Consider the following 17,347-nt stretch of genomic DNA (forward strand, 5'->3'; position numbering starts at 1 on the left):
GCTGCTTGATGGATAGAATGATATTTCGCAGATAAGCTTCTTTCGGCACTCAAAGACGGTTGAATATCAATGTCAATTTCAGACCGTCCACATCCTTGCACAAGGTAGCGATTACCTCTTCACATCCTCGATCGAATGGCAAGGTGATCGGTTTTCAAGACCCACAAATCTCCGACGAGGTCACCATCGATGCTTTTGTACTTGAAATCCTTCGATATGTATCCCCCTTAAGGAGGCGGCAAGGAGGAGCAGATCACCATCGCCGTACCACCCACTCTTCTAAATCGAAGGGCTCCGGTAAACGGAGGGGAGAGAGGGAGAGAAGACTACCCTCATTTCTTTGACAGTTTTCAAATACAGCATGAAATACATATACTGACGTTTAGTGTTACCAATAATTGTTGCAACATTTCTCAAGACAAGTCTCGTGAAGTAGTTGTGTAAATTTTATTATCAGGGTGTTTTTTTTTTTTTCAATTAGAGCCTTCAAATGATAATATATGTATGTGTGCGTGTGTGTGTGTGTGAGAATCCAGCTCTCAACTATTTCATGAGAATGATTGGTAATGTGATTCATCTAGTGATGTTCATCTTTACTTGGATGGAAATGACTAGTTAGTTTTCGATATTATCTTGTTATAGCATGGATTTCAATTAAACTTTGAATTAATGAACATTCACCACTTGCATGGAAAGTTCCAAATAGTGACTAGCGACGGTGGCGACCTTTCTGAAGAAGAAACAAGTGAAGGTTATGAACCCTCTACTGAGGAAGTGGTCAAAGTAGTTTGGGATCGGGATTGGGATTAGAATCCCTAGGTGCATTGAGTGGCAGTCGACGACAAAAAGTGTTGATTCACTGCAAAGTAACCACCCAAGGTTCCCCATATTCCAATCTGATAGATGTCAAGGAAAGCGAGGGAGGGGGAGCTCGATTGGAATCGACTAACAAAGTGGAGAAGCTAAGGAGGTGAAAGACCATCACGATCATAAGTGTAGCCAAACACCTCCTCAATCAACAAAGGAGAAAGGATTGAGGTCATTGAAGCAGAATGGAACAAAGAGGATGAAAGTTGGAGTAGAGAATGGTCTTTGGGATGGAGGTTGGAGCCTGGAAGACCTATAGCCATAGATGCTAGAGACTTTGGTTTGACCAAGTCCAACCAAGATTGGCGAGGGGCTCAAAGGTTGATTGCCATCGATGGTGGGCTTCAATTCTGAAAGGCACTCAGAGGGAATAAAGAAATGGGGATATCAGAATCCCTAGGATCCATCTCTAATGAATGATAAAAAGAAAAGGATTTTAGAACGGGATTGAATTTAGGGCATATATGGAGACACTTTTTGGATTTAGAGATCTGGTTTGGAGGACTGGAAGACTTTTAATTCCATTTTATTTTGTTTTTTGGAGTACTAAGGCAGTCACAAGATCCATGTTGGCAAAAGCCAAGGTGAGGTCTGCACCAGAGGTGAAAGGTGGAAGAGAAATATGCTGGAGTAATAGAACAAACATCACAAGAAGTTTGGCTCTAATACCAAATTGGATGCAAACAAGCTGCACAAGTTTATATAACCCCAAGGAAGCAAATCACGCCAATTCGTTGAAAGTCTTCGACCTCATACCTCCAATCTAGTCATCAGGGAAAGCTCAAAGTTTCCAGCCTTGTTCTGGTCACCTCTCACATAATCATGATCTCGAGCCACAACATGTAAGGAATCACTCCAAGCAACAAATTAAAAGACATCAAAAACTTTATTAATTACTACTTAATGTTAAAATAGTACAACTAGAATCTATTTATAGGTTATAAGTCAACCTTCAGGAATTCTAATAAAAGAAGAACAGTTCTAAAGTAATTATAACAATGCCCTTCTTTTATAAGGTATAAGTCAGCCATTAACACTAATTCTAATCAGAAAAGAAAAAACAACCTTGAAAGAAAAAAGAGTCATTAAGAAGGCCAGTTTATAAGTTTCCAGTTCAATTTGGATTCTTTCTTCTTCTAATTTCATGCTTCATCAGATAAAAACCTCACATATCATGAAAAGTAGAACAACAAAAATAACAATAATTCTTGTTAAATGATTGGGAAGAAGATTAAATAATTTGTAACTATTGATTTTCCACATTCCCAACTCTTTTACCCAATTGGATTTTCATGATGAAAACGAACTACAAGAAAATTGTTTGATTGATAGCATGCAACGTGTTACTTTGAGCATAATCATGGGCATGATTATTTAAATCGCACATTGGAATTGTTGAAAGAAATGTCACATTTTATTCAAAACTACATAAACATATAACTAAAAACAATTGGTATGATGCGAAATTTTCTCTCTAACTATGTTCACGTATTCTCAGGATCTATTTCCTTTCGGCATTAGCTAAGAGGGTGACCATCAGTTCATGCTGATTGATAGCATGTTTTGTATTCAAAAATCCTGCGAGTAAAGATCAAAGCTTTTTCCTTTTTTTTTTTTTTTTTTGGTACGAAAAGATCAAAGCATATTGCTGGATATACTGAAGCTAATTTTCTAGCCAACCTTTTTGCGGACGTGCTCGTTCCTTGGCGCACCTCAAGTCAACGTGGTTTGAGTAGATTTGCCTCTACATACTGTTCGATTCCATTTGCGGTGCATCAATAATTACTCTTTCGGACCTGAAAGACTTCAGCACCAATTTGCACCAGATAATTTCAAGTATTTAGCTAGTTCACAGATACAGAAATCATGCAAACCGCTCGAGAATAGGCTGCATGATAATGACAACCACTCATAACACCAATGAAAAACCATTATAAGCTTCCAGCATTAACTGCCATTCAGCCTATGCTAAATCTTTCTTTCCTTCTTTCCGTTCCCTTCCAGGTCAGTAGCTTTTCGCGTTATGTTACGTTGAATTTCGTTCTCCTTAATAGTTCCAAGACATTTGCATGCTGTAAGTTCTGATGCAACAATAAACAGTGAAACCAAGTTTGATGAATTTGTAAATATGCACAATTTTGAAGGACTAAATGTGTTCACAGGTGGAGAAGCAGCAGAACATGTCTTTATTGGTGTACTATCCACACGCATCGTCTTTCCATGCCAGCAAGGATAGCAAATTACCAATAAACGAGAAATACAAGCGCAGTGCATGATACACGAAAGATTGATTCTCAACGACCAAAAAAATCTCACATTGAGGTCAACATTTTAACAACTGAATTGTGAAAATAAAGCTGCTGATCCCTTTTTTTCCTTCTAAATTGTTGCTCATATACCACAAACATAAAAAAGAAATGACATCGGGGGAAAACAATGGAATGACCTTATCTTGTTTAGCTTACAGCAAGTGGTGATGTCTTTCTACTCAACTAATAACAATGGAGCAACGAGAATGAAAAATCATCTACAACTTGGATGTGCTGAATTGTGTTTTCTCATGATCAACTGTATATTTTTGCATCAAGTAATGAATGAAACGGTTGGACTTGCAAATATCCATGCAATAACTGATGGACTAGCAAGTGCTCAAACTGCAATTACAAATAGGCATACATAGAATATAATACCAGAGTTGATCAGCAAGTCCTCTACGTGCAAGGAATATGTCCATATAACACTGTTTGATCATTTGAGCAAAACAATAAATTACAACAGAAACAATCTAGTTCTATTTAGGAAACAGATCAGAAGCATTATGATTCATCTCCCCCCAAGATTACCTAGATATGGGCAGCTGTACAATCTGTAATATTATCTGTGTGACTGTGAATAAGGCTTCTCACTCCATATCACAGAATAGATAATACACAATTTGGTCAATATGACCCTAAACAAACCTATTGGATTCGGACTTCAGAAGTTTGCCATCTGCATGACAACCTTGAAATAAATAAGGCCTGGATAACATACCGTCAAACTGTTTGATGGTGCTACTGAGTACATAATATATTGGAAGAATTGAATGAAGCAAGCGCAGTTGATGGAATACCTATCAGTATCGCTTAGATTTGTCCTGTCACAAGAGAGCGCTCTTCTTATTCACAAACACCGCAAAAATTGAACTTCAAATGTACTAAAAGTCCCTCCATGATCATCTCTGAGGCAATAAGGAGAATTGCAGGTCAAAGGAACTAGAGAACCAATGCGAATCCTTCACCAATCAGGCAAAAATGCTGGGATACGATAGCTAGAGATTGATCAGTACCACATACACAAGCACTTGGTAAAAAAAATGGCTGTTTACAGTTCCTGTTCTCTCCAATACTATAACAGTAACTTCGACAAAGTAAAACAATGCATCAAACAGATAAGGACTTAAAGACAAGAAAGGAAATGTAACCTTGCAGTCAGGCCCTTGGTTTCACCTGTAGACCTGTCTCAACTTTCTTGATCTCAAAAATTAACATCCTCCACATCTTGAGGACAAACATTTCAGCCTCGTCATCCAAGATAGATGAAAGCAGTTCTAGCAATTTTGAAGCCCGCATGTGATCTTTGGTACAGGATACAATGTAGTCCACCAATGTTGCTTCCTCCTCTCCAAGAAATTCAGTTATTTTCTTTGAAATCCATGGTCTCATTCTCTCATGCAACTCGTGCTGTTAAAATTAACACATGATACAACAAGACAAACATAAATGAACGCAAGATAAATAAATAAACAGTAAGCAGCTGAACCGAAATGTATAAATTGTATGATAGGAATTTCCAGCTTAGATATTTGATGAATTATTTTTCATGAAGCTACCATTCTGCACCTCTAAGTTTTTGAAGATAATAGTGGATGGAACCTACAAAATACGAACAATAGCAAACTAGACAAACAAATTAGCATTGTTTATTTATAATCATGCAAGAAGGTACCTCAAGCACATAAAATATCCAATAACATGCACTATCTGTTCTGATTTCATATGTAGCATATGCTAATAGAAGGAAAAGGAAGATAATCACACAGCTAAAAAAGGAAAAAAATTTCCTCACCTTGTCATATATATCCCAATTAATTTCATAAATAAAGAGTTCTTCTTTAGTCTTTGGGATCATGTCAATCAATTGTTTTGCATCCAAAAGCTTCTTGTTTTCTGTTCTCAACTTATCATCTCGATCCCTTTCCTGATCATGCATCTTCTTGCTCTCATCCCTGCCACGGATACTCTCCTCGTCATTTCTATCTCGCTCTCTCTGACTAAATCTGTCATTAGATTTTCTACTTCTATCCTTTTCCATCTCAGCTCTCTCTTCTTTAGGATTAGTGGTAGAGATGCGCTTGGCAAATTCAGCAGCAGCCACCAGATTTGCTGGTGCCCCAGAAGCATTATTCTGGACAGCCTGCAGTTCCTCCGTAGAATAATCGATAGGCACAAGTGGTCTCATCTTTTTATCATCCACATCTTCATCATCCTCTTCATGAAAAACAGAAGGTACAGTTGTTCGTTTTCCTGAACCTATAAGACCAAACCCTAGCTTCCTAGTTGGAGCATTGTTATTCTGCTTCACTTCAGCTGTTGCAGCCGGTCCCATGGTAAGTTCATCACTACTGCCATTTCTGCAGATTCCATCACCTGTAATAATGAAAATCCATATGACGTAAGAAAAGAAGCCAGGCAGAGCAATCTATGTCATAATAAATGCCCAGTAAACTTACCAGGGGTGTCACCATTACCAGAAACACTTTCATAAGCCAGCTCTGGAGCAATTTGTGTACCTTCAACAGTTTTTCCTTCTTCTTGCATTACATGTTTTTCACTCTCAATAATCATATCACTAGGGGACTTTGAGTCATTTTTAGATGGCTGCTCTTCAATTGCCCTCCTCTTTGCTTCAGCGATTTCTTCTTCTTCTTTTAATCTATCAGCCAAGTCATCCTCCTTCTCCCTCTGTCTCTTTCTCCTCTTCTCCTCAAGCGCACTACTCCTACGCCTTCTTTTCCTTAAATCATCATCATCGCTGTCATCTTCCTGCTTCAGGATCTCTCTGCGGCGTTCCCGTTCTTTATCTTTCTCCCTTTCCTTCTCATGCTGCCGCTGGTACTCTTTCTCTCTTTCTCTACCTTCCCACTCCTTAAGACGTTCTTTATACAACCGCTCAGCCTCTCTCAATTTCAACTCTCTTTCCCTCTCCCTCCTAACTCTCTCGCGCTCTCGTTCACGCTCATATCTCTCCAGTTCCCTTTCCTTCTCCCGTTTCAAATCACGCTCCCTTTCTCGATCTTTGCTCTTACTGTCATGCTTCCTGCTCTTATCAGGTGAGCCAGCCTCGGGCTTTTCATGATCAGTTGCTGGCTTATTTTCACTACTTGTCTCATCATCATTCTTATCTTCAGCAGCATCTGCAACAATAGCATAAAATGTCATAAAAGGACAGATGCAATCAAAGTAGCATGCCAAATTATTTTTTAAAAAAATAATGGAAACTGACTTACCGCTTTTCATAATATCCACATCTGAATCCCCATCCCTAGATTTTGAATGAACTTCAGAGTTTGATTTAGCGGAACCATCAGCAGGGGTCTGTGCTGGTGGTGGTGGAGGAGGCAGAGGTTTAGTTTTTAATCTTTCCTCTATCATATTTGTCAGTTTCTCCAGAGCATCCCTATCAGCCTCACGATCTTCATCTGTAACAATACCAAATTTTTCAGTGTTCTCTTGATTTTCTTTGTCCATGGAATCTTCTGAATCCTTTTCCTTTTCTTCTACAACTGGCTTTGGAGGCTCTTGCTTTTCAACACCTCCTGCACTTTCACTGTCTTTATCAACAGCTCCATTTTCAGTTTCTTTGAGCTTTTCTCTTTCAGTTTTCTTTTCAACATAAAGTTCAAGGTATTTCCTGGTTGCTTCCGTAACTTTTAGCTGAAAGTGCATCAAATTTTATTCCTTGATCAAGCCATGATAAATGACAAACAGTATGAGCTGAATAACAAATATAGAGAGCAAGTCTAATCCGTCAATTTTGATGCACAAAAATTGCAAATTAAATGGAAAGTAGCAAGTCCAAATGTAACAAAGTTATAAATTCCTAGCCTTATATTTTGATCTTGTATGAGAATTACCGCACTAACTGGCCAACAATGCTTTTGTATGAGAAATTAAGCACTGTTCAACCACCCAATCACTTGTCCTTCATTGAATAGGAATTAATTGTGAACAATCACCCAAATGTGGAAAATATGTATATAACTTTTGTTAATGCATCAAAATGAAATTTCAATTAAAGATTTGCTCATCAAGGTACTAATCAAAGTAGCTCTTTCCAAATCATGAACTGTTGAAAGCTGTTTTGAAGGTGAGACAATGAGCTCAAGTTAATTCAAGCTATCAGAAGATTTATTCAACACTATAAGATCACAGCCAAGCACAATTGGAGGAAAAAAAGGAGATTCCAACACAAGGTGCCCACTGCCGAGCCTCAACTAAGCAATTTGACAACTTTGTAGGGAGATGTTAATAATTACATGTAGATGCATAAGTTTTAAGTCGTTCCATTCAATACTAATTTAATAGAATAGGATCTGGGAATGGTGAATGGTTGAGAATTTGATTCTATATTCCAAGTTTATTTCAAACTAGTCAATGGATTCTACTAATTATCTCCTTTCTTTTTCCTCTCCACTATAGGCTGGGCTATCTTCCTCTTGCAAGTTGAGCTTATGAAGAGGAGGCATAAAATATATAAAACACATTGAAAAAGACAAATCAACTAACCTTTTCACTGAACATTGTAAGTGCTTATTAAGTTATGATCTTATAACAAAGACCAAGTCCTACAATATATGACAGCAGGCAGAGATCATCCAATTACTCACTAATCGAATTTTTGAAAAAAAATAGAATTTTCTCATTGCTGGATATGGGTTCCATGCAGACCACTATAATTCAATTCAGCTTATATTTTTACACACTAAACACAAAAATAAAAAATAAATTATAGAAAATTAAATATATAATAAGTTTCAATATTGCTTATATTTTTACAAAACAAATACAAAAAAATAATAATAAAAATAATAATGAGAAACTTTATATGTATATATATGGATAATTGGCCAAAATGCTAATAAAAATGTTTCCTACTTATAAGTATTGAGTTGGAGAAAACTTTTGATAAAAGACGAAGATTAACCATATTAATTTTCAATAACACAGAATTTTGTTTGTAGGCCACATTTATCTCTTTTAGAACATTAATACAACATTATGATACACATCTTAGCTCAATGAATATTCTCCATCACAAGTTTACTCCATATCACCCAAAAAAAAAAAAAACATCTAGTTTCTTCTTCTCCAATTTATATGATGTACTTGCCTACCATATCAGGTGCAATTAGGCAATAGCTTCACATACGCCTTTCGGGTGTACTGCAAATGCCCCATTTTGCATGGCACCTTTTATAAGCATCAAGGCATTCCTTTAAGTGCCTCAAGATGCAAGGCAACTCCAAATCACATGCCTTATTTGTATTTGATAAGCATCTGGGTAAAGCTACTACAAAAATCAGATGCTTATTTAAAGTATGCCATTTTTTAACTTGTGTGAAGCTCCATATATTTGCCCAATATGCCAAGACACAGGAGGTTCTTTTTTTCTTTAATTGTTCCATGAATGATGAATAGTGAATTTAGACTTTGTGATGTTCATTAGATGGAATATAATCTATGGTCAATGGATTTGAATAATCAATAAATTAAGTTGCTGAGATTTGATGATATTGTATAGAGTAATGAATAAATTGAGTTGCAGGGTTTTCATGATATCCTTAGAGTATGGACAATGTACTACGATAATCTACTATTGTTATGGATTTCCAGCATGTAAAAAAAATACATATGTATTTATGGTTGTGTCCCGACTGTAACTTATACTGTATTTTCAAGACTCTTCATGCCAGCATATCTGTATCATCTTGTACCCGTATGTCATATCTATGTCCATGTTTCATTGACCTAATAACAAATTCATGATATCAGGCATGACTCAGATGACAATCAAAACAATACATATGCATACAATACGATGACCAGAATTTTTTTAATCTTAGTTCAATAAATCCATAGTTTTTATTTGTGGTGTTGAAATCATATTTGTGTAACTAAGTTGTAGCTACTAAGACTAAGTAGCAGTCACTTGCTATTATTGTCTTAAACTAATATTCCAAGGTGTATGTATTGATGTTTTTAGACCTAGGGGACCATATCAACCCATCACTGTAGAATAATGTGGACAGGGTTACTTCTCAACCCAAAATCTGGGTAACTCATTAAAACTTCTAGCCCAAGTGGTTCACCATTCAACTCCTTTGCATGGTACTCCATCAAACTTGCATCATGCTCCTACATGAAAACATACTCCAGGGTTACCAACTTGTCCTCACTTCTACTTTGACAGGGGAAAAAAAAATGTTCTGAGCTAGCAATACAGCCCAAGCTAGGTGGGCTTCAAGAAGAATTTTTTTCTCAATGTTTCCAAAGGTGGCTGCAATATGCAGGTGGTCAAGGGATCACATAGTGCATATACAGCAAATGGGCTGCATATACAAGTGCAGACGGGATTACCTGTTCAGCAAGCGGACTATTCCAACCCTGCCTTGGGGCCTACTTCCCATGCCCAAATGGCGGGTACTTACTCGAGCTTCAGGTTCAGGCTGAATCTTAAGCTTCCTTAACTTTTTTTTTTTCAATTTAAAAAAATGAAAACAAGTAGGGCCTTCCAAGAGATTGTCTCGCTACGGAATTTCAGTGAACACTTTGCAAGTGTCTGCAAGGCCATTGCATGTCGACTAAGATGTAAGGACATTGTCCCTGAAGTATGTGTTGGTGGTGGCTTTGGATTTTATCGAGTGGGCATGGGTTTTTGCCATGGAGCATAGAGCCAGAGTTTGGAGGTCTGAAGATGAGCTACGTCATGGGATACATGCCGATCCATGAAGTCTTTTCTTCTCCATCATAAATTCCTAACCAATGCCCACACAAAGAGATTACTACAGCACTTTGAGTTGTCTCTTAAGTGGACGTTGGTTCGAGCAAATCTTGTTCTCTTCCCGGCTTGCCATACCACTACCCTGGGCCATCCAACTATGGCTGAGACAATTGCGATGCAAGAAGAAAAGGAGAGGAGTGGCTGTCGGAGGCAATTAGAGAAGAAAGAAGAGGATGATCTTCTCAAAGAGAAGAAAAGCACTCCTCTCAATTCGGGACTAAGAGGCAATGAACTAGTAAGCCGGCCTCAAACCCTCCTCTTTGAACCAGCCCTAAAGTTACCCATTTAACATATTATTTATAATTTGGACCAGGTTGGGCTCGGGCCAGACTTCAACACCCAAAAACCTGAGTTTGGCTGTTAAACAGGCTCATGTTTTCAGGCCCGCCCCAACCTGCCAAGCTTAAAATCCAGGCCCAAGCCCACCCAAAAGACTTCAGACTTAAGTGGACCGATCGGGCAGCCTAGCCCATGAACAGGTCTACACAGGATTCCTATTTTTTAATTATTAAAAAGCAAATATGATATATTAAATAGAATAATAACAATTCTAACAATAATTTTTTGAATGTATAATTGCAATAACAATAACTGACAATTGGTGCTTACTACTTATTAGTTAGTACCTAATAAAGCTACAATAATAATATAATCAGTATCTTACCATTATCAGTACCTAAAACCCACATCAAGCCTAATCACCGGCCTAAACCCGCATCAACTGCACAAAACTTTGTAAAAGTAAGCTATATGTCTAGCTCCAAAATGCTAAGTGGGCTCACATATGCAGTCATACAGTATTAAGCAAGCTATATATGCAGCCACAAAATACTTAGTGGACCGCCTTTACAATCCATATGCAGTACCATACACTGCATTTTAAAAACTATTTTTCATCTTCTTGCTATTGTTATTATTATTCTGACTTTTATCATCTTCTTTAACATTGTTACAATTATTATTGTCACCTCCTTCTTCTTGCCACTCTAAATTGATTACCTTTGTTGAAGAAGTCAACTAGCTACAACCAGCCACCAATTGACAATCAGGGATGATCTGAGAAGAGGTGCCCACAATCTCTTGTATTTCAAATATTCAATATTTGTTTTTGCTTTTCCTTGTGTACATCATAGAAGTCATAAAGCAGAATCTATAAGTCTCTTATAAGCACAATATTTGGATGGAGTTTCCTAGCATGTTCTGCTACATTTTTCTCAGGTTTCTGCATGTTTCTTATTCTTGCACCCACTCCTTTGTCATAAGTGTTTCCCAAGAAACATGAAATTGAGTGGTTTTATGCATTCCTAACTACCATGCTTTATAGTGTAAATCATGCACAGCCCTTGGTTTCAAGATAATGTCAAAGGGCACTGGACAAATGGAGATGGTACAACATCATGACCAAGGTGACAATCTTTTTGTTTCAAAGTTTTTTAATATGATACTCACTTTAATAGGAAAAGGCCTAATTAGGTAGAGATCATATTCACTACCGACATCGGTTTCTGCTATCAATTTTGAATGCCTCCCAGATTCTTCTCATATTTTGCAAGCTTTGGTTAGTTGCAACAAGTATGTTGATCCAATATATGAAAAAAATAGTTGAAGAGAAGCGTCTATCTTAAATTGTACAGAATCTCAAAACTTTGGTATAATTGCAGGTTTCTTATGAAAGTATATGAATCAACTATGCTAAAAAAGGGCATCCCAGTGCACAAAGCTCCTGCAATTGTGGGGTCCAAGGAGAGTTAGATGTATACAGCCTTACTCCCATGCAAAGAGCTTGTTTCCTTGTCTTGAATCCATGACACCTAGGTCAAAATGGAGCAACCTGACCGTTGCGCCAAGACCTACCCTCTATATGAACCAACTGTACTCCAACTTATTAGTTCTGTAGAAAAACCTGCAACAGGTTTTTTTAATACCACTCCACAACTAAAGTAGAGGAAGCATCACTAATTCGCAACTAGATTAGTATTTAGATAGGAATGTTTATAATGAGGCATTGGTTGAACCCAATATATGACATGATTTGACAATGTACTCACCAAGAAATCAAGAAATCACATCCATGACTCTTATCATGATTTCCTATCATGGATGTAATGGAAAAACCTATCAATAGAAGTAATGTATGGGATCTTTTAGGGAGTCATGGCTCAATAGCTTGATGAGTTCTTTGCTTCCAAGTAAGATATCAAGTAAAAGGATTGCTTTTTATGGATTTCATTTAAATATTTTAAGTGTTTATACTTCTTTGGTTGGACAATTTTCCAAAACAGATCAATTGGAAAAGCAACATCATTCTAGAACTTTATTGCTCAGAAAACACATGATTCTAGAACTCCACAATCTGAAGAAGATAGATTGAGTCCTTGGATAAACATGTGGCTCATCCATGTGCAAACACAATCAATCATTTGAACAGTTATATACCAAGAATTGAAATATATGAAGCATAAAAAAGCTCAACGATCTAATCTTCATTGACTGAGACTTGCATCTAAAGGAAAGGTAGACCTCAATCTTATAGTCATATCAATAATTATATACAACTAGGTTCATTTATTAGACTACAAATTAGATGATTTATTGTATGCTCTACATCTAAATAAAATCGAGGCAAGCTAAAGATGAACAGATTAAAATGCTTGATAATTGGATTGTAAGGGGGGGGGGGGAGATAACTCCATGATACTTGATATGGCTGTGATGGAGCACATTATCTTAGGAGAGTTTAAATTGCCAAGGACACCGTCCCACTGTCATAAGAGGACAGAAACTGAACAAGTTAATTGTAATAAACTATGGTTCTTGAAACCATAGCATAAACTAAAGTTGAACAATTTATGATATCCTAGTGAATGAATCTATTAGTTTATGGATGTTATATGGGCTGTCATGATAATCTTTTTTCTTTCATGGGATCTGAAGATAATATTTTGATGAATTTCTACATTTCTAGACAATTGTAGCCATCTTTTTTTATTCTCTTCTATAGGCTGCAAAAAGTCTGAATTTTGAATTTGTGCAATCAGCCTTAAGGAATTAAATATACTTTAACATGAGCATATAAGCTTTGTCATTCTTTGTCCTTCATTGTCCCTTTTCCTGATTCTGAAATTTATAGGCATGACTTCAATCTGGCTGTTTGTATCAAACGGTGTTCAAGAAAGTAGTCGACTAAGTATCAGAGCTTCTAAGTTTAGCATAGATATACATTAAATAAAAAAAAAAATTAACCAAAAACAAAACAAGCATATAAGTTTGAAAACATGAACATGATAAAACTTGTCTTCCCTATGAGTATGAGAATCCAGGATATGCCCCATGTTAGAACACAAATCAAGTGGTTAAATAAAATGGATTCAACTTATTATGACAAATGCATAATCAATTCTAAGATATTACAAGGGAAACAACCATTTGAAAGAAACAAATAAACAAGAATATGAGCCAAACCTAAATAAACAAGAATATGCAAATTTAAAAACTAAAGCATTTCAGATAATATATCATAACTTGTAATTAAATTGCATTGGTAAGGAGTTAGGTCATGCAAATCCAATGAGCATGTTCAAGGAAAACAGTTTTTGGTCTTTATTCAGCTAAAGTTGAAATTCAAAAGAACAGCTAAAAAAAAAAAAGAATAACTGTATTCGCATTACCAACAAAAAAAAAAATAGACTACTAAAAGACTCATCGTACCTCCTCACCATTTATGTTAAGTGCATACGAGGAAATCCTTGTTTGAAAAATGACAAGGGCAACTGTACTAAATCGATTGAACAAACTAAATAACTAATAACAAAAGCACATGTATTTGGTTCATTTTAGCCAAATTACACTGATAAGGATCAACATCTTGTGGTCAAATTGCTTCTGGGTAGAGAGAGAGGGAGGAAAAGAGTTAGCTGACATTGCATCTAAATTAGATTAATTGTACCAAGAATAGAACCATGCATTTACTGCATATAGAGGAAGGAACAAATGAAATGAATTCCTAGTGACATTTTTTTCTCTAGGTATCAAACAAGCTTTTCTTGAAAATGGATTTTCAGACATGTCATCATCAATGAATAATTGAAAAGACAATTTCCCATGCTATCCGCATGGTAATATCTAAAAATATGATAACAGGGCAAACATACCATCAACTCCTGTCCATCAATGTTCAGTTTACTCAGCAAGCGCAATGCTCGAAGAACCCCTTCAGCAGACTCAAATTCACAAAACCCAAAGCCCTTAGGAGTCCCATCAGAGGGATCTTGAGCACGTTTCAAATTCTTCACTGGCCCACAAAGCTTGAAAAACAAAATAAACCAAAATGACAGATCAAATAAGTTGAAAATTATATGATGCGTTTATTTCTACAACATATAGTAGCAAGACAATAAACTCACCCGAAGAACAGACAGCAGAAACTCATTGTCTACTGTAGGTGCAATCTTGCCAATATAAACTGTGGTTTGTGGCTTTTCTGTTGGTGGAACAATTGGGACAACTGGCCTAACCATGGGGGTAACAATAGGAGGAACACCACGAATTCCCGGAACAGGAGGCCGTGGAAGTTGGGGTAACACACCAACTGGTGGAATTGGGCGGGGAGGAAAGCCAGGATGAATCATAGCCGTGTATGGCGCAGGATAACGGGGCACCCCTGCAGAAACACAAAAAACATCTATGCAAACTTGTCAGACAGAATCCATAGGCTTACCAAACTGTAAGTAAAAACATTCATAGAAGATTTGTTACTTTTCCAAATGAAAAATGGAACTGTAGAGAAGAACAATTAAAACACTGTTACCAACAACACAAGCATAAAAGAGATGCGCAGCACAGGTATGGCAACTATCGCCGGCTGAAAAGATAACCTGAGGGGACATGCACAAAAATAGCATCTGTTTCATAAAACTAGAGATATGTAAATTTGGGCTTACCTTGTCTACATCTTGAACACAATCTTCAGAAGTTATCCCAGGTACTAAAGAGTGAGTTTGAACATTTGTGAGATTTGTGAAGCTCACATCATGGCAATACATTATTCAATTGTGACAGCACTAGAAAGGTATCACTATTTCTAAGCTTCTTATAAAATGAAAATAGCACAAAATTACAAACAGGAAGAATGATAGAGAAAGGAAGATACAGAGTTGTATATAATATGTAATCAAAGAAGACTATTGTACCTCAGAACATTATTGCAACGAGCAGTCAGATGCTAACATGATCCACTCTTGAAAAAATTATGCATCCATGAAAGCCGTGAGCAAAAAGGTGTCCTTTGGACTCATTAACTGGTAGCATACTATATTAGTAAAAGTAGCAATCTACCAGAGTCAGATTTTCTTTCCACATGCAAAACCTGACTAGTAGTTCACAAGACAAAGGTGCGATAAATTCAATGTAACCAGGAGAATTAAAGCATACCAAACATATAGTGGAAGTGACCTTTTAAGAACTGCAAGAGGAAGCCTGCCGATCTTTCTCACCATGAACCATGGGACGATGCTGTAGGAGAAAATATCCAATCATCGATATCAAAAGCATCCCTTAATCTAACCAACCAATAGGTTTTCTTGTTTTTCCCATGCTCCTCCATACCCCATCACCCATTTCAACTAAATCCAAATAACCCATTCGCTATAGCACAATCACCAATTAACACCCAAAGGATGTACTTATAGAATCCTACCGTAGCGATCATTCTATACCACCAATACAATGTTCTCTTGCTAATACGAATAAAAAAATATACCACAATAAGCCCAAGAGACTGAACTACAGAAGATGAAAGGTAGTTATAATCATAAGTTGTAAAGACTAAAGCTAAAACACATGTAATAAGCCGTCATCTACTTTAAAGGAGAACTGATAAAGATGCTTAATTAAAAATAAATTCAAGAAAACCCACCAGGTGGAGGAATCGCTGCCGGAGCCTGTGGAGAAGGAGCGGGAACTCCCATATATCCATTGTGAACCTGCCCATAAGGCATCGGAGCAGATTGGAGGGGCTGGCCGTGGGGGACCGAGTACGCGCCGCCAGGCTGCACCGGCGAAACGGAGACTGTCACAGCTCCGGCGCCGCTCGCCGCCCCGGGAAGCACGATCGATACCGGCCCCGAGACCCCCGGAGGTTGGATGCCCGGATTTTGGGCCATCGGGCCGTGGTAGCTGGGATTCGGGATGGAGTACGGGGGGGCCGGGGGGGCGCCCAGGGGCCGGAACGACGGGGCCAAGACCGGAACGGATGGAGGCGGCGGTGTCACGACGGCGGGGTTCGGATTGAGGTTGGGGTTGTGATTCGGATTCGGAGGTGGATTGGGGTTAGGGTTTTCGGCGGTGGCGGATGCCACAGTGGTGGACGGAGGGGGAACAGAGAAAGGATCTTGGGGAGCGGATTGGGGGTTTTTGGGCTCGGATTTGTCGGATTTTGGTTCCAGGTTTTCGGGGGAGGAAGGGGGGACGACCGCCATGAGAGCAGCTCGAGAGAAAGGACCAGAGGGGAACGGAGAGAGTAGGTTCGGTGACGGTTTTGGGTAATGGTAAATTACTTGTGATGCTTTAGTTCGTGTAAGCCCTAGCGGATGGCCGTATCTGATTGACGAGATCTAACGCGATGCGGAAGGAGCCCGAGTAATGAACACTCGGGATCCGATTTGGCCTAAATACAACGCAATTGGTACTGTAACCCTGTATGGGCACCAAACGAGCAACAAAATTGCGGTTACGCCATTCATAAAATAAAAAAAAAAAAAAAAAAAAAAAAAAAAAAAAAAAAACATTTATGGTTATGCCTTGATATTGATTTGGAATATTTTTATTTTCCAATAATTTCTAAAACAAATAATAATATTGTTCAAAAAAAATGCCTCTACAAGGAAAAAAAAAAAAGCCACAGATCTTTTACTTTACGAAGTTTCAAGTTTTTTTTGTAAAAGTTTGTAGTTTCCGATGCTTCTATCACTTTACCCCAATGAACTCATTTGGTTCAAAAAAAATTTTACCTCACTGAGATGTATCATTTAGAAAATTGATATTTAGATGTATTATACCTTAGAATATAGTTTTAACATATTTGATTGATCATAAAAAAATAATATAAAAAATATATTTTTTGAATGACATATGTTTAGTTAAACATCTACCTTTTAGAAAGAATGTGTAAAATATTTTTTTATATCCTTAACAAATTGATTATAGAAATAAAAAAATGCACCAAAAATATTTTTTGAAAAAAATGATTTTATTTTAATCCACAACTCATGGAAAAGTAGGTTTCTATGTCTCACATGAATTTTTATTTTTTATTGAATATGAGAAACTTATTCCTATGAAAATACTATTTTTTCTATCTCTCTCAATTGAAACCTCCAAC

At 37.3% G+C, this 17,347-nt stretch overlaps 1 protein-coding gene across 9 annotated transcripts; it reads right to left on the minus strand.

The window, feature by feature from the left end:
* Nucleotides 1–3,562: 3,562 nt before the first annotated feature.
* Nucleotides 3,563–16,567, minus strand: LOC105039206 (RNA-binding motif protein 25). 9 transcript variants are annotated; one of them, XR_012135113.1, is made up of 9 exons: nucleotides 15,884–16,567; nucleotides 14,373–14,629; nucleotides 14,121–14,273; nucleotides 6,416–6,842; nucleotides 5,639–6,322; nucleotides 4,975–5,555; nucleotides 4,331–4,589; nucleotides 3,980–4,087; nucleotides 3,563–3,870 (listed from the first exon to the last, which is right to left on the minus strand). XR_012135113.1 is itself a non-coding variant. In XM_073245102.1 (8 exons), the coding sequence occupies exons 1-7, from the start codon at nucleotides 16,443–16,445 to the stop codon at nucleotides 4,338–4,340; spliced, it is 2,916 nt and encodes a 971-aa protein (XP_073101203.1). In that variant the 5' UTR covers nucleotides 16,446–16,566; the 3' UTR covers nucleotides 3,563–4,087; nucleotides 4,331–4,337. The 9 variants fall into 9 exon arrangements, 3 of the variants coding, with proteins under 3 accessions (XP_073101203.1, XP_073101198.1, XP_010913584.1); XR_012135112.1 differs by having other exon boundaries at nucleotides 3,563–3,858; nucleotides 15,884–16,566; XR_012135109.1 differs by having other exon boundaries at nucleotides 3,563–3,887; nucleotides 15,884–16,566.
* Nucleotides 16,568–17,347: the final 780 nt, after the last annotated feature.

The sequence above is a fragment of the Elaeis guineensis genome, chromosome 1, assembly GCF_000442705.2.
Source record: "Elaeis guineensis isolate ETL-2024a chromosome 1, EG11, whole genome shotgun sequence".
Taxonomy (NCBI): domain Eukaryota; kingdom Viridiplantae; phylum Streptophyta; class Magnoliopsida; order Arecales; family Arecaceae; genus Elaeis; species Elaeis guineensis.